The following is a 27,165-nucleotide window of genomic DNA, read 5'->3' as shown; positions in this document are numbered from 1 at the left end:
TCTGTGAGAGCCAGATATCTTGCTTGTTTGTAGGTGACCAAATACTTATTTTCCACCATAATTTGCAAATTAATTTATTAAAAATCCTACAATGTGATTTTTTTTCTTCTCATTTTGTCTGTCATAGTTCAAGTGTACCTATAATGAAAATTACAGGCCTCATCTTTTTAAGTGGGAGAACTTGCACAATTGGTGGCTGACCAAATACTTTTTTGCCCCACTGTAGATACTTTTGTACCCGTTTCTTCCAGCATCTTCACAATGTCCTTTGCTGTTGTTCTGGGATTGGTTTGCACTTTTTGCACCACAGTATGTTCATCTCTAGGTGACACGTCTCCTTCCTGAGCGGTATGACTGCTGGGTGGTCACATGGTGTTTATACTTGCATACTATTGTTTGTACAGATGAACGTGGTAACTTCAGGCATTTGGAAATTGCTCCCAATGATGAACCAGACTTGTTGAGGTCTACCTTTTTTTTCTGAGGTCTTGGCTGATTTTTCTTCTCGATTTTCCCATGATGTCAAGCAAAGAGGCACTGAGTTTGAAGGTAGGCCTTGAAATACATCCACAGGTACACCTCCAACTGACTCAAATGATGTCAATTAGCCTATCAGAAGCTTCTAAAGCCATGACATAATTTTCAGGAATTTTCCAAGCTGTTTAAAGGTACAGTCAACTTAGTGCATGTAAACTTCTGACCCACTGGAATTGTGATACAGTGAAATAACATGTCTGTAAACAATTGTTGGGAAAATTACTTGTAATGCACAAAGTAGATGTCCTAACTGACTTGCCAAAACTGTAGTTTGTGAACAAGAAATTGTGGAGTGGTTGAAAAACGAGTTTTAATTACTCCAAACTAAGTGTATGTAAACTTCTGACTTCAACTGTACATATATACTACGTGGTCAAAAGTATGTGGACCAACCTTCAAATGAGTGAATTTGGCTATTTCAGCCACACCCGTTGCTGACAGGTGTATGAAATCGAGCACACACCCATGCAATCTCAATAGACAAACACTGGCAGTAGAATGGCCGTAAATGAAGAGCTCAGTAACTTTAAACGTGGCACCTTCATAGAATGCCACCTTTCTAACTAGTCAGTTTGTCCAATTTCTGGCCTTGACTGGCCTGCACAAAGCCCTGACCTCAACCGCATCGAACACCTTTGGGATGAATTAGAATGCCGACTGCGAGCCAGGCCTAATCGGCTGACATCAGTGCCCGCCCTCATTAATGGTATTTTGGCTGAATTCAAACAAGTACCCGCAGCAATGTTCCAACATCTAGTGTCAAGCCTTCCCAGAAGAGTGGTAGCTGTTATAGCAGCAAATGGGAGATCAACTCCATATTAATGTCCATGATTTTGGAATGAGATGTTCGACAAGCAGGTGTCCACATACTTTTGGCCATGTAGCGTAGGTAGGGGTGAAGTGACTAGGCAACAGGATAGATAATTAATAGTAGCAGCAGCGTATGTGATGAGTCAAAATAGTGCAAAAATGGTCAATGCAGATAGCTACACGGACTATTTGGCTAACTATTTAAGTTTTATTGCTTGGGGGTTCAGGGGTCCTTTTGGTTCCAGACTTCATCAGTACCGCTTGCTGTGTAGTAGCAAAACAGTCTATGACTTGGTTGGCTAGAGTCTTTGACAATTTTTAAAGGCCTTCCTCTGAAACCACCTGGTATAGAGGTCCTGGATGGCAGGGAGCGCTGCCCCAGTGATGTACTGTGCCGTACGCACTACCCTCTGTAGTGCCTTGCAGTCAAATGTCAAGCAGTTGCCATACCAAGCGGTGATGCAGCCAGTCAAGATGCTCTCAATGGTGCAGCTGTAGAACTTTTTGAGGATCTAAGGGCCCATGACAATTATTTCCCTGAGGGGAAATGACTCACATGTATGAGCCACACCTTTGTTCAGTCAACAAAACATATTCAGAAATTGCTACTGTGATATGACTTTTATGGATGGATAGAGTATGCTTTTCCTTTAACGAAATCCTTGAACCCTACAGGTACACATGGACGCCACTGTGCGGGTTGCGGAGGAGTGATTCAAGATGCATTCAATGTGAAGGTTCTGCAAGGAACTTGGCACAATACCTGTTTTCAGTAAGTCATACTTTTAAATGTGGATTTCAGTTATATTCACTGTTTTATTTAATTGACAATTTATTGTAGGAATCACGTGCTGTTTGCACTACGCATTAGAACTGTTTTGACATTAAATAAGCAGCATTGACGTCAACAATGGACTGTTTTGCTGGTCAACATACAGCTTTTGACAATTTCAGGGATTCTTTGGGGTGAAACTGTATGCACATGTTTAGAAATGGACTTGTGGGTAGTCCTACAGCATTATACCTGTCCTGTGAAATGTTTCATCATTTTCGGCAGGAATGTCTCTGTTCAGTGTTCAAACTATTCTACAGTAACGCAGAACTCCATTACAGTACTTATTGAAAATCGAATCACTCAAATCCCATTTGCTGATACCACCATTCTACATGTTTTTTCTTCAAACCATTGTAATTAGAAGTTAGTACAACAAGTTAACAACTTTAAGGTGGTAGATATTTGTTATCCTTTTGCCTTCTTAAAGGTGGAAAATAATAGACATGAGGCATTACTCGCACATGAATTTGCATGGGTCACAGGGACACAGAGGATCCCACCACCTCTCTCTCCGACCTTGTGGACTTTAGCCCTGGCAGTTTCTCTTCGTCCTGTGGCTTAGTCATTGTCAGGATTGAGACTGTCTGGCATTCTCCGGTCACTGGCCCCCAGTGATAACCCTCTAGACTTGGGCTGAACAGAGGTCAATATGGTAGGACCTATGTACAGACGCTCAAATAAAAACAATTTTTAGCTCCCAAAGCTCTCTTTGTGAAATACAATCACTCAGGTTTTGTTTTCCCAGAAGAGAATGTATAGATATGATGATGGTGCTTCAGTTAGATAAGCAGTCCAAGAGTCATGGTCTAGATGATGATTCGCCCCACAGCGTTTTTGTGGAATGGAAAGTTGGGATTGAGGGCAGAGTCACAGTAGCTCTGTTCATACACTCCCTCTCCTGATTATATTTCTGACACTCACTGTGCCCATCCAGCACACAACGTGACGTAACACGAATGAAAGAATAGAACTGATGAATAGTTGAATGGAACTGAATAAAGTAGAGCTGTTTTTCTAGAGCTCTGAATTCCCCCTGAATATAATACATTAATTAGGAATAAAGCCTAAGAGGACGCCAAATTCACGTCATATAATTTCAGTAGTCTCCCTTTGGGTAGAAGGGGCTTGAAATCTGTGAGTGTTCCTTAGCCCAAGCACTCAAATGTCAAACAAAGCTTTTCAGCAACAGTGTCCTTATATAACCCAGGATTTGGGTCTCTTTCTCTATTTCTATAATGGCTCTTTTATAGAACCACGGAACCTTGTCAGTTCAAAAGCCAAGTCCTTGATACAGCTGTGCAATTCTCACTCTCTCGCTGTCAGTCTGTGTCTGGGCATTTCCATGTAAAAAGCCCCATGAGAACTTAACATGCGAAGTTCATCCAATTTGGTGAGTAATAAAAGCTAAGAGTCTAAGGCATATACATTGTTCAACCATTTTCCATACTAAAAATCTAGATTTTTTGTAAAGGCTTTGATTTCTGGTCTAAATATGGAAAAGGGGTCTAAGAAAACATCTAGCAGAAAGTCAAATTTCACATTTCTCTCCCTCATGAAAAGGGAGGATAATGGAAGTTCACAGAAGTAACAAGGTAGACCTACTAATTAGTTATTGATTTTACTGATACAATTTGGTTTATGATTTAAAATGAGTCGTTCTGTTACTAAATCGGTAACTCTCTCTCCCTCTGCCCTCTCTCTCGTTAATATCACGGACACCTACCCATGAGCCTCCTCTCTTTCCATTTACTGTAACCAGCCCTCTCACCTGCTGAGCTCTGACCGACACCAGACGTCCATGGACGTTGAGAAGTTGCAATTTGGTCGGTCCAAATTTTAACCAGGCATAGACTACTGTTTCACAAGTTTGTAAAGAAAAGTAGAGTATAGTACTGTACAGTGAAGAGTGGCGTATCGGTCAGTACAATACTGTAGAGTTTAGTACAGTAGAGCACACTAGAGTACTGTATATTTTACTGTACTGAACGATACTTTACTCTACTGTTATGTACTCTGCTGTACTGTGATGTCCAAACCTTTTAAATAGAAAAATCAGTCTCTGCGTCATTCTGTTACCGTGGAATTGCCCCTTTGTCTCTCTCTCCCCCTCCTCCTTCTCTGTTCCTGCCCAAGACCACCTCAGTCATTTTCTATGAAATTAACACTTTAGATGGAGCATCTGCTTTGGGAAAAACCGCCATCGAGCCAGACTACCGTACTGACGCCCAGCCAAGTGTGCTGGAGTTTAGCCCTCAGCAGTCTGACCCCCTGGCCCCAACTCTGCCCATTTTCTGGTACTTTGAGATGACAAAAGTCCTGTTTTTGTCAAATGTTGTATACAAATTTTGTCCATGGAGTACACAATTCCTTTCACTCTCCGTGTGGGACATTGTCTAACTTTAAAGCAACTACAGTAGTTTCCTTTTCCATGTTACCCCCTGCTCCGTTCTATTGTGCACACAGTCCTGCACCTCCCCCAAGTTGTGCAGCATTGTGAAAGGCTGACGTTATCCCTGTTCCCGTAAAGCTGACATTCAGACGAATGTATAGGTAAAGACTAGACTAGACAGTGTGTGTGCCCCGCTGCCGCATTCCTAGACAGCGATTCAGAGTCGTGGGCCAGCTGCTCCCGACACTGCACAGAGTCCTTTGTTTTTCCCAGGGAGAAACTGGATTTTGGGTTGTCCCAAAGGACTGTCCTTTATGAGTCGATGTTAGTCCTCTAAAAGAGTTGAAGCCTTCTGGCTCAAGTCATAATGATAGTACTTTCCCCTTGTTAATTGTCTGTTGGGTCCAATAATGTAACGTTGATGTGTTTGACTTGAACTTTTACTCTCTGTTCACATTGGTTGCCTTCTGAAATGAAAATGTGCTTTCACTTAGCCAATGATCTGGTGGCCACTGCTCTGGCTGGTTTGCTTTGGTTTGGTTACTCATGAGTCCCTTGATAACAGCCAGACCTGCATTGACCAATACCAACCATGATTGCAATGTGTGCTATTGTGTTCTTGTTATGCTGTTATTAAATCGGATCTTAGCCAACTAACATTGAAAGTTGTACATGCAGTCCATTAATACATATGATAAAGTTTGAGAGGTTTCGGGTTAAGTTCTGTGTTATGGCATCTTGAACTAGTGTTTCTTGTTTGCATTACTACGACACTGCTTCCCCATATGCCTAGTGCTTAGTGTCAGTTTTCATCATAGACCATACTTAAGTTTTCTATCTAGTACACTACAACAAAAGGCATTACAGTTGGCCTTCCACAGGTATAGTGGAATTGAGGAACTGGAATAAGTAATGTTTGCCCATTGGTGTTTGTTCATAGCATTGTTGGAGGACCAGTCCTTCCTCTCACCTGAGACAGATTTCTCTTCTTTCTTTCTCCCCTTATTGGATAAGAAATGGCACCCGTGTTGTTTACTCTGCAGATTGAGGTGTTTGTAAGGTCAGATAGTCTAAAGACCAAAACAACGATTATTTCTTCAGGGACATGACTGTGTAATCTTCAGTTATCTGTCATCCCCTACACTGGGATTGACAAAACCAATGTTTGTCATGAGGTTTTGGAATGACAGGGAGGGAGGACACAGTGACTCAACAGGGACCAGCCAAGGTTACTTTGTTCAGTTTTACAGTGAAAGTTGTTTTCCCTGCAGCATACCTGGAGCCCCTGTGAGACTCGTCTGTCAAGGCACCACATTCTTCACACTTGTCGCGTGCGTGTTTGTCAGTGTAGTTCGGCGTTGCCTTCTGTTTCTGTTTGTTTCCGTGACTGTTATAAAAACACTCACAATGATTGCAGAGCGGCTGCTCACAAATACTCACATACAGTGCATGCCTAGCAAACAGACAGCCATGAGTACACAGGCAATATGCAGGTAGGATTCTACTACTGACCACAGATTGGCTAGCAGACTAAACTGTTGCTCACAGAGGAGAGTATAGAGGAGGAAAAAGACTAGTGTTTTTAAAATGCAGTTCCTTTTTTTTGTCACTTGTTTAGTCTGGTTTTGTAACCGGGGCGTATCGTCTCGTCAACATTCTGTCAGAATGTTGATCTTTATCTGGACAGCCTTTCAGACCACCTCTGCTTTTCCACATAATCCCTCTGTGCACAGGAAGGTCCGGAAACCTCCTTTTCACTCTTTTCCTGCTTACCTATTCTTGCTTTCATTTCTGTGTGTGGGCTGCATTTCCTCACACAATGTACCAGAAGCTATTAACCACCTCTGTAAGGTTTACCCAGTAATAAACCTTGTGTTAAAGAATGAACCATTGTAAAAGGGAATTGATTTACCTAATCTCCAGGAGTGGATTGTCTCTCCAAAGGCTGATCAATTGGGATTAGCTCTACTGCAGGGTTCAGAGATCACTGTGATCCACAGACCCAGGCCAGCAGTGGGCAAAACTACAGCAAATCCCCAGACCGGCAAGGTGGTTGGCATATTTGTTAAGACTGTTACCTCAGTGTTTGTCTGTTGCCATATGAATATCAGTCAGTATGCAGAACTGGCAACCTCTTCTTCACAGGGAGCTGTCTGTGTAAGTGGGTTGCCAGTTTAGTGGCTTCATCTCTTTGACAGAGGTGTAGAATTGATTGTGTGCCTGACACGGCTTAACCTGGTGCCACCATTTTGCATAACCTGTGAAACTTTCGGAAGGTGCGCTGATAGCCTGAAGGTGCTCTCTCTGCAACTTCAGCATTCCTAACTCTGAACGTTTCGTGACCAAGTCCGAGTCATAGTTTTCTGCTTGAATATGCCAAGTTTCACTCCAGTCAAGGATGTGGATCAATCCGCTCTTGAGTAGTGGCATGGCAGGATAATTGGTCTAATCATTGTATTAACCACAATTTAAGTTGATACCCCTTCACCGGGCTGTAGATGGTTGTCAGGGTTTCTGTCAGAAAGGTGCTGCAGCCTCTCCAGAAACATCTGGAACACATTAAGATGCTGGAATGTGGCTGAGGGCGGTGTTGGTTGCTGGTATTTAGTACCAGGTTAATGACCATTGTTTCCCACCGTCTACTGCTTATCGATGAAACCACATCCCTCCGGTAGACACTGTGTGTGTAGTCACTAGTCACCCTGTTCTCAGTGTTGCCCACCTTGTGCTGGAGCACACCAATGAGACGTGACATGTCTCAGGAACAAGGTAGCCTACTTCTTCATCGTACCTGACGATCAGAGACGAGTACATACCGTCCTTCTAAAGAAAGGCCTGAAGCAACCGCTGCACTCCAGTGCAACATGGGAGTGGAAAGTATTATGTTCACCAGTGTAATTTCTCACACGATGAATGGCTTCTGCTGCACTGTGTCTAATGTGCCAGTTCCTCTCATTAAAGCATACTTTAATGCATACTTTCACCTCCACACTCACTTTGTTGGTTGAGGGAAAGTTTACAGACAAGTCTGGTTAACTGTTTGGGCTTTGGTTAAACTATTTCCAATGTTACCTGACTTCGATCGCACACTAAGCATATTTGTCTTTGTCAAATGCTGTTTTCTTTCAGGGTCTTTTGCAAGGTATTTCTGCTCTAGCTTTGTCTTGTTTATTTGTTTCTATATGTGTATGTCAAATCTCTCAGCTCAGTCAATACGTGAACGCTCACAGACTCCTTCATTGTTTGAGAGAGGACTCTCTGCTCAATTGGAATCTTTCAGGAATCTAACACAAGCCTTTGAGATTGTCAACTTGTCTTTGAAATTATGCACCCAGGCTTTGTAGTGAGTCTCCTTTGAATGGCCTTGAAACAGATTGCTTTACGCTTGATATGGTCTCCACTGAAAGGATTTGTCTGTCCACTCTACTCCCTTCATTTCCTGCAGAGGTCATGAAGTGTGTTTTCCCATCCACAGGTGCTCGGAATGCTGTGACCACCTGACCAACTGGTACTATGAGAAGAATGGCAAGCTGTACTGCCGTAAACACTACTGGGAGAAGTTTGGGGAGCTGTGTCACGGCTGTTCTCTGCTCATGATTGGACCTGCCATGGTAAGTTGCCCCGTGGAAAATCAAGATGAACCCTGGTTGGCCCAGGATCCAGAGTATCAAGTATTATGATGCAGTAGGCTTCTAGCTTGGTTCACTTGGATCTCATGGAACATGAAGAGGACAGTGTTGGCAAAGAACCGTTATTAACTGTGTGGTTCCAGCCCTGGTATGTCAGACCATATACCCCGGGTATGACAAAACATTTTATTACGTTGGTAACCAGTTTATAATAGCAATAAGGCACAAGGGGGTGTGGTATATGGCCAATGTAACGCAACGCAATGCTTTGTGCTTAAGGACAGCCCTTAGCCGTGGTATATTGCCACACCCCCTTGTGCCTTATTGCTTAATTATAAACTGGTGGTTCGAGCCCTGAATGCTGATTTGGCCGACAGCCGTGCTATATCAGACCGTATACCACGGGTATGACACAGCTTTTATTTTTACTGCTCTAATTACGTTGGTAACCAGTTTATAATAGCAATAAGGCACCTCAGGGGTTTGTGGTATATGGCCAATATACCACGGCTAAGGGTTGTGTCCAGGCAATGACAAAGCTGTACATTTAATATCATATTTGAATAATAATTCACTGTCAAGGTTACCATTGTATTCAGAGGTTAGATGTGTAGGGCCATACTCAAATAACACCAGTTCACAGTGAATCACTGTTCTTTTGATGTGAGTTCAGGGGGTTGTGGACTAATAGGATCTGTTTTTCCTCTATGTACACAAATGATGGAACTGTCAGCTTTACCCCTGTACCCTCATCTGTGTTGTAACAAACATCTCCTTGGTGATTGAGGTCAATACTTATGTACAGAAGAGGTCATGGGGGCTGGGCTATGGCTCAACAAGTAATCACCCACACAGAGCAGCCATACTTTGCATCCTGGTTGCTTTGAAAGATAGCCGACTGGACCTGAACCTTCTCTCTGAATCTGTGGAAGTTAGGTTCCCCATCACAATGTGTGTATTAGTTAGGTCCCCCATCATGGCCCTGCTCTGGTCTCTGTACAGTCTCCACAGTTCACTTCCTCCAGCACAATCTTTGGGGTGAAAACTGAGAACATGGAGTGATTTTGGAGCCGGTCCATCACCTGATTCGGTCCACTGCGGTGGAAAGGCAATGGATACTACGCACACTGCACCACCAGACCACCACACTGTTTATTGGGGATGGTTTTTGAAAGATCGACTATCTGTTATTAAGGGAAGGTTAGAATGGTTATGGTTGACTGCATTTGTCAAATCTATGTTTATCTTCCAGGATTAGACCATGAGCTCATGGTTATGATATGGAAGAGTCACTGAAGGCTGGATATTGGTTAGCTTTCTTGTTGTTTCATCAGTGCTATGGAATGCCCATGCCTCATGCATGGGGTTGGAGTGCTGTGGAACTTCATTTTAACAGTGTTATTGGCCCAATTTAAATCAGGTCTAAATTAAACTGCTGCTGGCACAAACAATTGCTGGTCACATAAGGATGCTTTCTCTTCAACTGGATTAAAGGGGGGTCCCAAAATTATTCTTTTTTTAGAGCAAGAAGTTTGCCAGAAAGCAAAACACACAATGGGCCTTTCTATTTGTTCTTGGCCACATTGGCTCTGAAAGCGAGATGCCAAGTATTTCTGGCAGAGTTGAATTGGCAGGCTTCTCTTAGATAGCAGCCGAACCAACACGGCGTAAAATCGTTTGGATGTTGGGTCTTTCAGGAGAGGAGAGCAGTGTGGAGCAGGCAGCTACTTATGACCGTTGTGTGTTTGATGGGCAGGTTATGGCACAAAACTGCATTCAGTTCTCCTAATTAGGAGATCGTGGCATGACATTTGTTTTCTTCAGTTTTGCTTACTGTAAAACACGTTTCACAGTTCTGACACGTTGTAAATCTGACACGTTGTAAATCTGACACGTTGTAAGATCCTTTTTTTGTTCCCTTTTATTTGGATGAGATGGGAAAATGAACTAAAGTGTGTTGTGTAAGAGACATTTCCTCTGGAGTCATGTTGGTCATACACACACACACAAACGCACACTAGCCTAGCCTCCCCTCTGAGAGAGCCTGCACACACACAGCCACCTATGGACTATGACACAGCCATGTGTGTCTAGCTGTGGCTCCTTCAGGCTGTTTCTGACTGGGGTCAGTGTGGTCATGCTCCAGCCTGGAGGGTGGGAGGCACAGCCACAGATGCACACATGGCTTACATCACCCAGCCTAATCTCACTGCTGCCTGCAACGGCAACAGTATCCTTTCCCAACAGTCTTACTCATAGCAGCATACAATGAACAGCAGGGGGGTAATGGAAAAGGTTATCCTACTTCAAAGACTACAGGTTTTCATTAATATCTTCACATTCCTTATACGTTATTCCCTGTTTGAATTCATCTGGGGAAGAGCTTGCGTCTTGGCACAACAGTCGTAAGACTCCCCTGGACGTCTTAATACTGTAGATTATCTCCCCACACTCTCCAGGCCTCATATTTAGGTTTTCCAGCTGCCTGCCCAGCCTTAAAAAGAAAGAATTGGGGGAGCGGTTGAGGTTTTATTGTCACATACACCAGAAAATTGCAGTGAAATGTGTTATTTTACAGGGTCAGCCATAGTAGCACAGTGCCCCTGGAGCAAATTAGGGATAAGTGCCTTGCATAAGGGCACATCAACAGATTTTTCACCTTGTCGACTTGGGTATTCGAACGAGCGATCTTTCAGTCACTGGCCAAACGCTACAGTGCATTTGGGAAATATTCAGACCCCTTGACTTTTTCCATGTTTTTTGTTATGTTACAGGCTTATTCTAATATGGATTCAATTGTCCCCCCCCCCCAATCTACACAAAATATGCTATAATGACAAAGCAAAAACTGGTTTTTAGAAATGTTTGTAAACATATTAAAAATGTAAAAAGGGATCATATTTACATAAGTATTCAGACCCTTAACTCAGTACTTCATTGAAGCACCTTTGGCAGCGTTTACAGCCCCAAGTCTTCTTGGGTATGACCCTACATGCTTGGCACACCTGTATTTGGGGAGTTTCTCCCATTCTTCTGCAGATCCTCTCAAGCACTTAGGTGGATGCGGAGAGTTGCTGCACAGCTATTTTCAGGAACCCCATCGAACATCTCTGGAGAGACAAGTCCGCGCTCTGGCTGGCCACTCATGGATATTCAGAGACTTATCCCGAAGCAACTCCTGCATTGTCTTGGCTGTGTGTTTTGGGTCATTGTCCTGTTGGAAGGTGAACCTTCGCACCAGTCTGAGAAGCTGCTCCGGAGTGCTCAGGACTTCATCAAGGATCTCTCTGTATTTTGCACCGTTCATCCTTCCCTCGATCCTGACTAGTCTCCCAGTCCCTGCCTCCAAAAAACATCTCCACAGCAGGATGCTGCTGCCACCACCACCTTTTGGCAAACTCCAAGCGGGCTTTCATGTGCCTTTTACTGAGGAGTGGCTTCCGTCTGGCCATTCTACCATAAAGGCCTGATAGGTGGAGTGCTGTAGAGATGGTTGTCGTTCTGGAAGGTTCTCCCATCTCCACAGAGGAACTCTGGAGCTCTGACAGAGTGACCGTCGGGTTCTTTGGCAACTCCCTGACCAAGGACCTTCTCCCCCGATTGCTCAGTTTGGCCGGTAGCCACATCTAGGAAGAGCCTTGGTGGTTTCAAACTTCTTCCATTTAAGAAAGATGGAGGCCACTGTGTTCTTGGACCTTCAATGCTGCAGAAATGTTTTGGTACCCTTCCCAGATCTGTGCCTCGACCACATTCTTGTCTCGGAGCGCTATGGACAATTCCTTCGACCTCATAGTTTGGTTTTTGCTCTGACATGGACTGTCAGCTGTGGGACCTTATATAGACAGGTGTGTGCCTTTCCAAATCATGTCCAATCAATTGAATTTACCACAGGTGGTCTCCAATCAAGTTGTAGAAACATCTCAAGGATGATCAATGAAGCAGGATGCACCTGAGCTCAATTTCGAGTCTCATAGCAAAGGGTCTGAATACTTATGTAAATAAGGTATTTCTGTTTGTTATTTGTAATACATTTGCAAAGATTTCTAAAACCCTGTTTGTGCTTTGTTATTATGGCGGGTTGTGTGTAGATTGAGGATGTTTTATTTATTTAATCCATTTTAGGCCGCAACGTAGAAAAATGTGGAAAAAATAAAGGGGTCTGAATACTTTCCGAATGCACTGTACAACCTCAGGAACCTCTGCTATGGCACAGGTCCTGTTTGTACTTGCCCCTTGCTTTAGAGGGTGGATACTGGGGATCGGGTCTAAAAAAAAAAATCAATACAGTAGAGTTTTGCAATTTTTAAAATAGGTTTTTGATGATATTATATTGATTCTCCCCTCAAAGGTAGTTTTTGCTAGGTAGTTGACGTTAGCTAGTCGGCTGTACCTGTGCTAAAACTTCAGTATTTCTCCTATAGCTTGGCCTCATTCTTCTTAAATGCTGAGGTAACACGTTTTCAGCACTTTTTTTCCCCCATGACTTATCAAAACTAGCTTTTATTATGACTCTCGATTGTCCCTCTGCAGCAGAGACATAGTGAGCAATATGTTTGGAACATTGAATCGCAATACATTTTGAATCATGAAAATTGTGAAATGTATATAAGCACAATGCATATCGTATCGTGTGGTCCCTGGAAATTCACAGCTATAGTGGATAAGTTGTTTAATTTAGCATGAGTGCAGGACCAACAGATTGGGAGTGTGTAAGTTGTAGATAAAAAGGGAATGAGTAAGCGAGGGTGTGAGGAAAGTTAGCAAGGGTGAGAGTGTCAGCAAGAGGTGTGCTGTGATTGGAAAAGGCAGGGCTTGGGAGCTGGGAGGTAGATGACATCATAGCAGATTCCAGACAGGCTGAGAGTAGAGCAGCTGTTACTGCCACAAAGAGAGGACAACACACACACACACAACACCATCTAGCACACAACACGGGACAATACAGAACATCACACAGTGTACAACACAGCTCAGTACAGCAGGATCACCCTGAATAATTCTCTGCTTGGACCTGGAACACCATGGGAAAGATCAAAGCCAGGAGACAAACTCACCTTTATCTGTTCTTCCAGGTGGCTGGAGAATACAAGTATCACCCAGAATGCTTTGTATGTCTGAGCTGCAAGGTGGTCATCGAGGACAGAGACACCTACGCCTTGGTGGAGCGATCCAAGCTGTACTGGTGAGGGTTGTTTTACTATCTACTGCTCACAGAGTTGTCGGTTTTATTTGTTTAGATTCTGTTTGTAAGTAATGGTGTTAAGTCAGATGTTGATAAAGGCAACTAGGGAATGTGATGTTTGTTATTGCAAACCGTCAACATCACTCTTTCTGATTGAATCTGGTGCGTCTGTCACACTGTAGAGTCCCCTCTATAGTCTGACTCTCTGCATACCCCTCCTTCCTGCTCTCTCCTTCTCTTCATATTTTTCTCCAATAAAACGTTATTGTTCCCCAAAGGGAAATTATTTTTCAGAAAAGTACTCAGATGGAAGTTGGAAGAAAGTAGAATAATTAGATGTTTAAACACTGATGAACACTTTTGAATACTTTAAGAACTGGTAAGAACTTAAACATAATTATCCACAACAATACCCCTTATTCCTTGTTTCTTCTCTCCTCTCTCCTCCTCTCGGTGTAGTGGGAAGTGCTATAAGCAGGTAGTCCTGGCACCCGTGTTGGAGAAGCGTTCGGCCGACTCGGCCCTGGACTCTCTGCCCCACACGGTCACCCTCATCTCCATGCCCTCTGCAACCAACAGCAAGAGGGGCTTCTCTGTCTCTGTCCTAAGAGACGTTGCCAGCGGCTCCACTAGCGTTCAAGTCAAAGAGTGAGTCGATTTAACTGTCACACACAACTAGTGAATCTGTACACCCGTCACTATCTAGGCCTGAGTGGGACAGGGGGAGTCGTGTTCTGAAACGGATTATAGGTTTGCTGAAATAACAGGGCATTAGTCCTGATGTGTGTACATTACTAATACGATTATGTAATCTGGATTTAATAGTTAAACCCCACATCTCTTTACTTTGGTGTTTATTCTAGTTTTGATCCAGGTCAGGCAAAGGAGTCTCTCATTAGCTGATGTACGAGATGTTGTGGACAGACGGACACACCCACCTCTGTATTGTCCAGGTGCTCACTGCTGATTGGTCAACAGAACCAGCTCTCCGTTGACAGACCTATATGGAGTCATAGTTCATTCTGATACTGGTGCTCCAGACTGACATGGCTATGTGCTGTATTTCTCTCAGGGTCAGAGGAATGCATATCAGCCCGGAGGTTCGGAATGCCATCCATGTTGGTGACCGGATCCTGGAGATCAACGGTCTTCCAGTGGGAACACTGATGGAGGAAGAGGTGAGTTGCAGGATCCAGCTTTTGACAGTACACTGAATAATAAAACATTGAAACTATTCAGACTATTCAGTTGTGACCCAGTGGTGTGTATAAAATGTGACTATTACATAAGTATTTGTTACTGTTACTCTAAAATAGATTTCGGAACATGTGATCTTTGCATTCCATTCATTCTGCCTTCATTTAAACATTCTTTAGCTGGGAGAGGATGGCATCTGAAAGGACTCCAACACACAATCTCACAACACACCTCACTCAACCATGTTCATTCCAATGGTGCATTCACTAATTACATTTTAGTTCCCACCATTCCTGTTTGCAACAAGGGGCAAGTCATGTAGTTAGCTCTTCGTGTCGTCAGGAATCAGGATCCTTTTCTCATTGGAACCCTGCCTAGTTCTAATTCCATCCTGTGTTCTGTATAGGCCTTATACCAATACCTCTCTCATTAGTGTTGCTTGCTCATGTTACTATGTCAGAGAGTACTTTGGCCTAGCAGATTATGTATTCTGATTGATTTATATTTCAGGTGGAGGACCTCATTCATCGGACCAGTCAGACGCTGCATCTGCTCATAGAGTATGATCCAGTCAGGCAGCGGTTGGAAAGGCTCAGACTGGGGTCCTCGCACAACCGCTTGGGGGTCCCCGCCACCTCCCGCATGCGCCTGTCTTCGCCCTCTGACAGTGTCCTGGAGAGGACAGATCTGGTGGATGATGCCACCCTAAAGAGGAGGTCTCTAAGGTACAGCTTAACCAGCCAACCTTGGGAGAGAGAGAGTCTAAGCATTGGGGCAAAAATTGAGAGATACAAAGTTATTTATTTGTTCCAGTAGAACCTGATCAATGTCTTACTGACTTTTGTTCCTCTCCGTTAATGGAAGGCGTAGCAACAGCATCTGTAAGTCCCCTGGGCCAGCCTCCCCTAAGGAACACCCTATCTTGACCCGGGACATCGGGCGCTCTGAATCCCTGCGCTCCTCCAGCAGCTGCTCTCATCGCATCTTCCGCCCCTGTGACCTCATCCATGGAGAGGTGCTGGGCAAGGGCTTCTTTGGCCAGGCTATCAAGGTCAGCTTTTCACTCAAAAATCAACATCTTTTCCACACACATCTCAATCTGTATTTCCATACCTATTTGCTATAACTTTAACCAAAGCCACTGCCTAAAAATAGTAAAGCACCCTTTGCTGCCTCAAACAGCCGCCCAATCAGTTGGCTGCCTGTTCTTAGTAAACTGATGGAGAGAATTGTTTGACCAAATACAATGCTATTTTTCAGAGAACAAGTTAACTACTGAATTTCAGCATGCTTATAGAGAAGGGCACTCAACGTGTACTGCACTGACTCTGATAACAGCTGATTGGTTAAACATAAAGCTGTCCCGACCTAAAAAAAAAAGTATTTGTCAATTGAGTCATCTGTTCTTTCGACTCAATCGATTGGTCTACATTTTTAAATGTGCATTTTTCCATACATTCACACCCTGTGTGTTTTAATAAAATCAACTATGCACTGCGCTTGTCTGATGCTTTAAGCACACTGTTTGATGAAATGATTAAGACACATGACTTGAGGGAGCCAGAGATCAGAGCCCCCACCTCACAATTGTTTCTGATCTGCGTGCCAGTTATGATTTTCATATGCAAATTTTTGTGGAACCGTTTAATTTCAGTTATAATAACGTGTTTTTGTTATTTTGACAACGAGGTAAAACCAATTTAAAAAACAATACAAATATTGCAGGTATAAAATATCCTCATATAAATAAATAAATAGCCACTTCAAATCAAATTGGCTACGCATGCAGGTTTGTTCATGTTCTTCAATCGCATTAATCTCTCTACTCTGCCTGCCTGTCTGCAATGAAAGTGAAACATGGTATCAACTATCACCTGGGTAGGGCCTCCCGCGTGGCGCAGTGGTTAAGGGTGCTGTACTGCAGAGACTCTGGGTTCGCGCCCAGGCTCTGTCGTAACCGGCCGCGACTGGGAGGTCCGTGGGGCGACGCACAATTGGCCTAGGGTTGTCCGGGTTAGGGAGGGTTTGGCCAGTAGGGAAATCCTTGTCTCATCGCGCACCAGCGACTCCTGTGGCGGGCCGGGTGCCGTGCGCGCTATCCAAGGTTGCCAGGTGCACAGTGTTTCCTCCGACACATTGGTGCGACTGGCTTCCGGGTTGGATGTGCGCTGTGTTAAGAAGCAGTGTGGCTTGGTTGGGTTGTGTATCGGAGGACTCATGACTATCAACCTTCGTCTCTCCCGAGCCCGTACGGGAGTTGTTGCGATGAGACTATATAGTAGCTACTAAACAATTGGCAGGATAGTTCAATCTGGAAGCCACACTCCCCTTCTTGACTCAACATTTGAAATTATAGGCCTACACATTATCTTCACACATACTCTAGGCCTATACTCTCACAAACGGTGTCAGGTTCAAAGGAGTAGCCAATTATGGAAAACCAATGCAATTTCACTTATTTTCTAAATTTGCTTGGTGTGCCAAGGCAAATAAATACCCTCGCGGCACGCATGCCTGTCTTAGTGATGTTCCATTCCTGTGGCCTCCGCAATGGATTCATCCACTGAGACAGGTATGCCATGATTTTGTCTTTTTGTGACTGCTCGACTAAACAAATCTCAATCAACAGCCTATCGACCAAACAATCGGCCAGTCGACTAAATGGGGTCTAGTTAAAATAAATGTAGTTAAAAGTTATTGATAGTTGGCCCTAGTTAAAAGAAATTGATAGTTGGAGCTCTGTTAGATTTCAGTGCAGCCTTTGATGTTAATGATCATAAATTGTTATTGAAGAAACTCACTTGCTATGGCTTTCCCTGCCATCCCATGGTTGGAGAGTTCTCTAATAGAACCCAGAGTGTTCTCCATTGGAAGCTCCTCTAACAGAAGATACAATGCATTTAGAAAGTATTCAGACCCCTTGACTGTTTCCACATTTTGTTACATTACAGCCTTATTCTACACACTCTAACACACACTCTAACACACACTCTAACACACACTCTAACACACTTTCTTTTCTTTCTGCTTTGTTTTTATTTTTAATTTGTGTGAATGTCCATGTCTGTCAGTGTATGTGATTTATTGTCATGTTTCATTTTTGTGGACCCTAGGAGTAGCTGCTGCTTCCACAAAACCTTATAGGGATCCAAGTAAACAAATGACTCTCTCATATCTACACAGATGTCAGTGTTTTGTTTTTCTCCATTTTAACAGGTGACCCACAAAGCCACTGGTGAGGTGATGGTGATGAAGGAGCTGATTCGCTGTGATGAGGAGACCCAGAAGACCTTTCTAAAGGAGGTCAGTAGACTAATCTGGTTATACATTGGGCCGTGATTTATTATACCCACAAATGAGAGCTTGCCAAATGTCCCTGTATTTGCTTCATAGATGGATTCCTTTAGGCCAACCTTATTATTTTTGTATGCATTTGCTCCAGTCCTCAGAGGGAAAAAATAAGCTTGTGATTTTTTTGCAAAGATAAAATATCTCCAATGTGGAAACTGATTACTGTGGTGATAAACACAATGTAATTGTGAAAATGATGATAATGCCCTTGTGTAAGAGTTGTTTGGAAGAAGAAAAAAATTGCAGTAATTATGATCTGGTGGGATGGAACTTTTGACCCACATGTCGTCACAATTTGATCTGCTTATAATAGACCAATGCCTGTACAGATGGGTAAGGGGGTGGGCTCCATCCTATCAGCCAATCAGAGATGTGTATGTAAATATCTTGACATTTCTTTCCTGTTGCCCACACGATCAGACTGAGCATTTCAAGGGCCAAAGGAGGCTCAGGGAAATAAATGAAAAATATATATTTCTGCGTTATATTCGTTAAATAAACACACCCAGTGAATTTAATAGACATACAGTGAAAATAAAATGACCAAGACTGCATGGTGGGGGCTTTAAAGGAAAACTCCACCCAAAAACTATATTTTGGTATTTGTTTCATTAGTCCATTGTTGACATGGTCCCAAAATGTTTTGCTTGTCAGCAATCAAGTTTTCAAGATATATAACTTTCAAAATACAGAAATCCTCCCAGTATGATGCATTTTGCATCATGCAAAATGTGTCATATGGGGATGATTTCTGTATTTCTGAAAGTAACATATCTTGAAAACATACCTCTTTCTTTCTCTCTTCCCAGGTTAAAGTGATGAGGAGTCTGGAACATCCCCACGTGTTGAAGTTCATCGGCGTGCTATACAAGGACAAGAGGCTTAATTTAATAACCGAGTTTATCGAGGGAGGCACACTGAAGGATTTCATTAGAGACATGGTGTGTTTCAACTAGTTAAATTCACTTCACTCTCTTTATGCTCTCCCACTCCTCCAAAATAGCATTAATGTTGGCCTTGGGTCTGCTGTTAGTGTTTTCCTTAAAGGAGAAGTAATTTTTTACAACCACATCTAAATATTTTATGTAAATGATATGTTATAGAAGGGTTAAGACACCTTTTTGGTGATTTCATTTTTTATTTACTTACCCCAAACAGCGAATCACTTCCTCATTCTTGTTGTGTGGTATAGGGGCCTGTAAAAAATGTGTAGATGGGCTCCAAAAACACCCAAATACATCCTTTTGGAAACAGCAAAGCTCTCAGTATATTGATACGGGTCTTTTAGATGTTATACACATGAAATTGTGTAATTCCCAACTTTATCCGCAACATTATATTCAAGACCTGCATCACTATACTGAGAGTTTTGCCGTTTCTTGAAGGACGTATTTCAGGGCCCCCATACTGCACAACGAGGGTGAGGAAGTGAGTCACTGTTTGGGGTAAGTAACAAGTGATATTGCAAAAAAAAGGTGTTTGGACCCTAAAATGCCATTTACATAAAAAATTGATTTGGTTGTAAAAAAAAAAATCTAACTTTTCCTTTTATGGGCCTGTGCTGTGTGGGACTGGGACTCACTGACCTCAGCTAAAGGCTGTTGGCTCAGTGGTGGGCTTGGCTGGCATGTCAACCAGCAGACCTATTCATTTAGTTCTTTCTTCTCTGGGTTGTTATAGGACCAGTTTCCATGGGAGCAGAGGGTCAGCTTCGCTAAAGGTATTGCTTCTGGAATGGTGAGTTGGTGCCTTCCAGGGATATTTACCATTAGCGGTAAACACTGTCCATATAGACACTGGCTGCTTTTTGTTCAGCTGGACTAGCCTCCAATATGTATGGTGGTAGTTTAACACAATGCATTTAAAGGTACAGTACCTGAAGTGTTTAATTCCAAAATGCTATGTATCCATTTACAGAAATGTTTGTAAACTAGCTTTTAATGTTTAAAGAAGTTATGAAAGTGTAGTCGTCGTCCCCCCCACCCCCCCATCTAATCATGGAATGAGGTTGTTAAATAACAGACATGTACAGTGCCTTCAGAAAGTATTCATACCCCTTGACCTATTCCACATTTTGTTGTTAGAGCCTAAATTCAAAATGTATTAAATCAATGTTCTTTCCTCCCCCCCACAACACCCCATAATGACAGTGTAAACATGTTTTATAAATTTTGGCAAATTTATTGTAAATTAAATACAGAAATATCTCATTTACATAAGTATTCACACGCCCTTGACCATCCGCTCAAGAACAAAAATTGTCCCGTGGCTGAATCTAGTTGATGATCCCTGTTCTACAGGCTTCCTTCTTTTCACTCTGTCATTTAGGGTAGTATTGTGGAGTAACTACAATGTTGTTGATCCAGCCTCCGTTTTCTCTGATCAGTCTTTAAACTGTAACGGAGTTTAAATGTATTATAATATAATCAAATCAAATGTATTTATATAGCCCTTCGTACATCAGCTGATATCTCAAAGTGCTGTACATATAATCTATTTCTTTTTTTTATAAAAGAATGTCTTAACATAATTCCATATGGCTTAAGGTGTCGTGTGTGTGTGTGTGTGTAGGCCAGTGACGCATCATTTCAATTTAATACTTTTAATTTATTTTTTATTTGATTTATTTTAATTTTAAAAAATTGAATTTGATCCCCTTTTTCTCCCCAATTTCGTGGTATCCAATTGTTAGTAGCTACTATCTTGTCTCATCGCTACAACTCCTGTACGGGCTCGGGAGAGACGAAGGTCGAAAGCCATGCGTCCTCCGATACACAATCCAACCCGGAAGCCAGCCGCACCAATGTGTCGGAGGAAACACCGTGCACCTGGCAACCTTGATTAGCGTGCACTGTGCCCGGCCCGCCACAGGAGTCGCTGGTGCGCGATGAGACAAGGATATCCCTACCGGCCAAACCCACCCTAACCCGGGCGACGCTAGGCCAATTGTGCGTCGCCCCACGGACCTTCTGGTCGCGGCCGGTTACGACAGAGCCTGGGCGCGAACCCAGAGTCTCTGGTGGCACACCTTAACCACTGCGCCACCCAGGAGGCCGTTCATTTAATACAATTTAAATGCGGCTGCAGCACATCAAAAGTCAGTGGGTGTGAATATTTTCTGAAGGCACTGTATTTGTTTGAAATCTAGCCTTTGACGGTTTCGTTTCAGAGACAAATAATCATGTTTTGTTGCAGAATACTATACATATCCGTTCAAAGGTTTGGGTTCAATTCGAAATGTCATTGTTTTTGAATGAAAAGCTAAACATTTTGTCCATTTGTGCTAACATAATTGCAAAGGGGTTTTCTAATGATCAATTAGCCTTTTAAAATGATAAACCTGGATTAGTTTACACAACGTGCCATTGGAACACAGGAGTGATGGTTGCTGATAATGGGCCTCTGTACGCCTATGTAGATATTCCATTAAAAATCTGCCTTTTCCAGCTACAATAGTCATTTACAACATTAACAATGTCTACACTGTATTTATGATCAATTTGATGTTCTTTTAATGGACAACAAAAAAAATAGCTTGTCCTTGAAATACAAGGACATTTCTAAGTGACCCCAAACTTTTGAACGGTAGTGTATATCCCCCCTTTACACAAGGTGATAAATAATTACATATTTAAATAAGAACTGTGCAAATTATACATTTGTGACATCAATATTTTAAAATCTGCCTACTTGAGGCAGGGATTGCCCTTGCTCATGGGTTATACTGGAGTGGTTGGGGCTGGGCAGTGACCAATCATATGCTCCAGAGACCTTACGGTCTGTCTTAGCCAACAGTGGCATGTTTCCCTGGAGACCAGCTCAATGCTGACAGTAATCCTAATTTTATTTCCTTTTCCACAGTTCCACCACAGAAACACAACTATGTGGGGCAACAAAAACACATTTATATTTTCTCACTTAAGGAATTGTCAAATGATGAGGTTTCTGTCTCTGATATGGCGTGTTTGCTTCCCTTTGTGGATGATTGGTTTGTTTGACTCATATTTTTTCTTTATTTCAGGCCTACTTGCATTCAATGAGCATCATCCATAGAGATCTTAACTCTGACAACTGCCTGGTGAAACTGGTAGGTGACCTGTCCTGAATTGTACATTGCATGCAAACTCTGAAATGGATGTATAGAGGAGCAGTGATCCCTTTCAATTTTCCTGATTTTAATTTACAGAGACACCATAAAGATACTAATCCAGACTCATTATCTCAAATGAATCATGAAGTCATTGTTTCTCTCTTATACCAAAGTGTTCCTAAACAGTTAAAGCTAGATGTACCTTGGGCGTACTTGGGTGTACCGTAGGTTCTTGTTTCTGATGAGCCTGGGGGCAGGGTGTTCTAGAGCATGTTTTGTTGTTGTGACAGGAGTCTGTTACTGAGCCAGTGCGGTCTTGTCGATACAGGCCAGGGTCCGGTAGAGCTAGGTTCTATTGTAGCAGCCAAACACAATTTACAACAACATGTTGTGTAAGTAGTAAAGTACAGGCTTATATAGATCTTCACAGATCTTTCACTGTATGGCAACACTCAATGAGGTGTAATGAGTCTTGTCTGTTATTTCCATTGAGGTGGCATCTGTATAATTGTCTCAGTTCAGTGACGTTATATACAGGAAGACAACTCATTGTTTAAATTTGATACACATTTCTGGTCATATTGCATTGTGATTTTTTTTTTAAATTTATTTGTCAATGACTTTACATACAACAAGCAAAATCCATTGAAAAATCTTATTTTATTGTTGACCCATATTGATTGAGGTATGAACAAAACACCTATTACATTGCCACTGGGGCGGCAGGGTAGCCTAGTGGTTAGAGCGTTGGACTAGTAACCGGAAGGTTGCAAGTTCAAACCCCCGAGCTGACAAGGTACAAATCTGTCATTCTGCCCCTGAACAAGGCAGTTAGCCCACTGTTCCTAGGCCGTCATTGAAAATAAGAATTTGTTCTTAACTGACTTCACAGAAGTCAGATGGTTAAATAAAGGTAAAAATAAAAAAAACTTCATATGCTCTTGACCTCTGACTTCTGACCCCTGTCCTCCCTCAGGACAACACAGTGGTGGTGGCAGACTTCGGCCTATCCCGGCTCATGGTGGAGGAGAAGGTCAAGCACCCTCCCCCAGAGAAACTGGCCAATAAGAAAAGAGTGTTCAGGCGCATTGATCGTAAGAAGCGCTACACAGTGGTGGGGAACCCCTACTGGATGGCTCCAGAGATGCTGAACGGTGAGCAGAGCAGGAGGACCCAGCGTGGAGCTGTGGATCACACGGATCAGTCACTTCAACACGTCTTTATTCACTCTATGCTGGTCTGTTAATTAAAACTTTCTATTTTGTCATCCTCAGGTAAACGCTATGATGAAAAGGTGGACATTTTCTCCTTTGGAATTGTGCTTTGTGAGGTAAGAATGCCATTTTTAAAGTCTTGCTTTTTATATTGACAGTATTAGGCTATGAGCTGTATGTTGAATTGAAGGATACATTTTGTGCTTCAAAGTTAGGCTAATATAGCTTCAGTATCATTTTCATCAGTTTGATTTGTCCAGTGTTAGTCAGATACTGTAATCTGGAGTGTGGATCCATTCTTAACTCTCTCTGTTGTAGATTATTGGGCAGGTGAATGCTGACCCAGAGTGCCTTCCAAGGACCTATGACTTTGGCCTCAATGTAGACAAGTTCATGGAGAAGTTCCTTCCTGATGACTGCCCACAAGCTTTCTTTGCATTGGCTGTGGCTTGTTGTGACCTCATCCCCGAAAACCGGTGAGTTTTATACAGTATCTTATGGCTTTTCACTCTGAGTAATGTATTACAGTTGAATCTGTTGTATTATCTAGATTATATTTGTATGCTAGTGACAACAGCTATAGTAGGCATGTTTACAAAACATTCTGTAATTGAAGGCTCAAAGGCTCAGGCTGCCTTCCCAGGGACAGTCCCTCATCCTGACCTGCCTGCCTAGCTACATTCCTGGTTGTAACCTCTAACCCCCCCCCCCCCCCGTGTCTCCCCCCACTCCCTCCCCAGGCCTGCCTCCCAGAAGCTGGAGGACTGTTTCGAAGCCCTGTACCTCAACCAGGAGATGGGCATCCCTCTGCCAGCCGAACTGGAAGAGCTGCACCAGAGACTGTGTCGACTCCACCCCCCCAAAGACAGCTCCTCTCCGTCCCAGTCCACACCCCCAACGCCAGCCCCTGCTGAGGATCCCAGCCTGGCTGACAACCGCACCTAGCCCACCTTCCAGGACCACCGTCTGGACTGCTGCACTGGATGAGGAGTGGGGAAGACGGACCTAACTCGTGCCATCTGGGAACTGGATACCCTGAGCTAGCTGGACAAAAAAAAAAACACCAGGAAATGCAGGGTACACATCTATTTTTACCATACTACCAGAACATGTTATGTGGTGCACTGTCTCTATAAAATGAGGAATCATATTGAGAGTGATCTCTCCACAGCATTTAATATCAATCCCCACGTGAAAGCTGTTGTGTTTTTCACTGGGTTGTTTTTTTGTGGTTGGTCTAAAGTTGAAGTTTGCTGAGTGTGGAATGTAGAGATGAGACCCAGTCCATGAGAAGACTCCTTCAGCAGGCAGGCAGGCAGGCAGGCAGCAGCAGAGAAAACAGAGATGTGTGACAGACTGGCTTGATTGATGACTGGCTCAGAGTTAACGCAAGGCAGGGAGTTTGGAGTGAAGTTTGTTAACCATCAGGAGGACATGTCTAAGGACAAAACAAACACTCTCTGAGGAGGCCAAGTCACATCAGTCAGAGAAATATGTGGAGCTGTGTCAAATGAATGTTATGAGCTCACCGACCAGAAAAATAGTTGTTGAACAGTGCTTCACCTTGAGGTGTGACTCTCTGAGGTCCTTGATCTTAGAGAGAACTTTCAAACTGATGGAATCAGATCCACTCTACAACCGTTAAGTGTAATCATGTGCACTCATCCTTTAGTCTTAAGGCGTCCACATGCTTTCCAGCCAAAACATTTCGGAAGAGTTTGTGCATATATATATTATGACATTTTGTGACATTCGGTGAGGTTTTTCTTCAGGTGTTCAGATGTGATTGGTCAAAGGTAGGGATTCTTCAATAAAGTCTTTGTCATTCAATGAGAGACAACGCGTTTTCATGAAAATTTTGTCATTAAGGAATACAGCTCCAAACATCTTAGTTAGATGTAAAATTGTGCAACTAAGATCTCTAAGCAAAAACATCAAAATGAATGACAGATTTCTTGAGTTAGATTCATTCTGACTACTTTGATGAAGTGTATACTGGCTACTGCGTCTCAAAATGGACAAACGGTACTATTGCCGCTTTTTTTCTTGTTTTTCAAGCGAAGGTCTTTTAAGGGAGTATGCGAGCACACTTGGTTCACCTAGCCGACTTCGACTAGCCAGCCAAGCTAAAGCATGCTGATGCCTTTGTCAGTGGAGGGTTTATGGGGCATCTACCGACTTCAAGTTACTGTAGAGTGTGGTAATGGTTGTGTATAGATTTTCTTCGCTAAATGTTTTCATTCCACTTTATTAACTACATATGACTTTGTTTATCTGTTCATTTGCAGTCATGGACAGATTTTAAATTGAATTGTGATTTGGGGATTTTTAGAGCTATTGACTGATTTGGAGTTTATAGAATGAAATTAATACGGTTGTTTTCACATGTAGCTAAGCTAGCACACTTTCAGAACCAGACCGGTACCTGGTGCTTGATGTTACAGGCCCAATGCAGCCGTTTTTATATCAATATCAAATCATTTCTGGGTAACAATTAAGTACCTTACTGTACTATAATTCCATTAAAATGGGCAAAAATAGCTTTTTAGCAAAACTATTTCTCAAGCAAGAATTTTGCTAGAACTGTCTGGGAGTGGTCTGAGTGGGGAGAGGAAAACTAGCTGTTGTTGGCAGAGGTTTAGAACTAATTTAACCAATTTACTGCATGATGTCACCATGGAAAGCTGAAACTCTCACCCATGCAAACCTGCTGATTAGAAGGTTCTGTATAGATTGTATTTTCAACCAGCAACTATCAGGAAATGATATTGATCACGTGTTCATTTCAGCAGCTGTAGGACAATTATTCAAAACACAGGAAAAACAGAATTTGGACTGCACTTGGCTTTAATGACTACTCAACACAGCTCTGTATGTGTGTCAGAATCTCAGCTGCTGTTTAGACACTGAACATGTGTAGTAAATGGAGCTCTGCTCTCAAAGGCATTGTACAACTTACTAAAAAGTGACTTGTATAAAAAAAAAAAACTGGATTTATTTGTTTTTGAAGTTTGCTGTAAGAAATGTATATATGAATCTATCTGAGAATCAAGGATTTATATATTTTGTTTAGACATTTGGTACAATATGAAGATGTAATAAACTTTGAGGTTTGTTTGATAGCATAATCTTTCTATGGTACTGACTTGTACAAATTGTAACCACTATCACTACCACCATTTATATCACCATAGTGTTGAATTAATTTAATGAATTAAACAATACCATTTTGAAAGCAGTTTCTTATTTTTGCCTATGGTGCTAACTTTACAAACAACATTATTTACTTCAGTGGCACACACCGAAATCCTCCCCTCCCCTTGTAAATGGAGGTAGATGACCACTAGAGGGTGGTTTTGTGTAACTTTGCGTCTCTAATAGTCTAATTTAATTCCCAGTGAGCATGACTCATTCTCTTAACAGGAATAGCAGGTTTCAGCTAAATCACATTTTAAATTGAGAGAATTGTGGTGAATTGGGATTGTGCAGCAGAGCATCATGGGGGATGTATGTGTTGAGATAATCACGTTCTATATAAATGTTTGAACTGCATTTCTGTCTTCCGTCTCATCATTATTGAATTGTTTTTAGACATGGTTATGAAACCCATGAGACAAAACAAAAGATCTGTACCTACAGTTTTTACAAGTTTAACATTTTCCGTGGTACAAGAATGTGTAGTGCAATTTTGTTTTAGGTGAAGGAACGGCAGTTGAAAAGTTGAATAAGCCTTTCATTATATACTGAACAAAAATATACACGCAACATGTAAAGTGTTGGTCCCATGTTTCATGAGATGAAATAAAAGATCCCAGAAGTGTTTCATATGCACAAAAAGCTTATTTCTTGAAATATTTTTGCACAAATTTGTTTACATCCCTGTTAGTGAAATTATGTCATTGTCATTTGCCAAGATAATCCATCCATCTGA

The 27,165-nt window shown here is 42.4% G+C and overlaps 1 protein-coding gene across 1 annotated transcript in view; it reads left to right on the top strand.

The window, feature by feature from the left end:
* Positions 1–26,786, top strand: part of LOC109880552 (LIM domain kinase 2) — a 33,845-nt gene extending 7,059 nt beyond the window's left edge. The window contains exons 2-16 of the mRNA XM_020472753.2: positions 2,023–2,119; positions 8,047–8,182; positions 13,273–13,382; positions 13,842–14,030; positions 14,455–14,560; positions 15,090–15,304; positions 15,444–15,630; positions 17,796–17,882; positions 18,740–18,871; positions 19,611–19,667; positions 21,952–22,017; positions 22,997–23,174; positions 23,295–23,350; positions 23,553–23,710; positions 23,975–26,786. Coding sequence (XP_020328342.2) covers positions 2,023–2,119; positions 8,047–8,182; positions 13,273–13,382; positions 13,842–14,030; positions 14,455–14,560; positions 15,090–15,304; positions 15,444–15,630; positions 17,796–17,882; positions 18,740–18,871; positions 19,611–19,667; positions 21,952–22,017; positions 22,997–23,174; positions 23,295–23,350; positions 23,553–23,710; positions 23,975–24,179 — 1,979 coding nt within the window. The 3' untranslated portion in view covers positions 24,180–26,786. The remainder of the gene's footprint in view (positions 1–2,022; positions 2,120–8,046; positions 8,183–13,272; positions 13,383–13,841; positions 14,031–14,454; positions 14,561–15,089; positions 15,305–15,443; positions 15,631–17,795; positions 17,883–18,739; positions 18,872–19,610; positions 19,668–21,951; positions 22,018–22,996; positions 23,175–23,294; positions 23,351–23,552; positions 23,711–23,974) is intronic.
* Positions 26,787–27,165: the final 379 nt, after the last annotated feature.

Source organism: Oncorhynchus kisutch, linkage group LG3 (assembly GCF_002021735.2).
Source record: "Oncorhynchus kisutch isolate 150728-3 linkage group LG3, Okis_V2, whole genome shotgun sequence".
In the NCBI taxonomy this organism is placed as follows: Eukaryota; Metazoa; Chordata; class Actinopteri; order Salmoniformes; family Salmonidae; genus Oncorhynchus; species Oncorhynchus kisutch.
The sequence above is the reverse complement of the archived record's forward strand: the minus strand, read 5'-3'. Positions and strand labels throughout refer to the sequence as shown.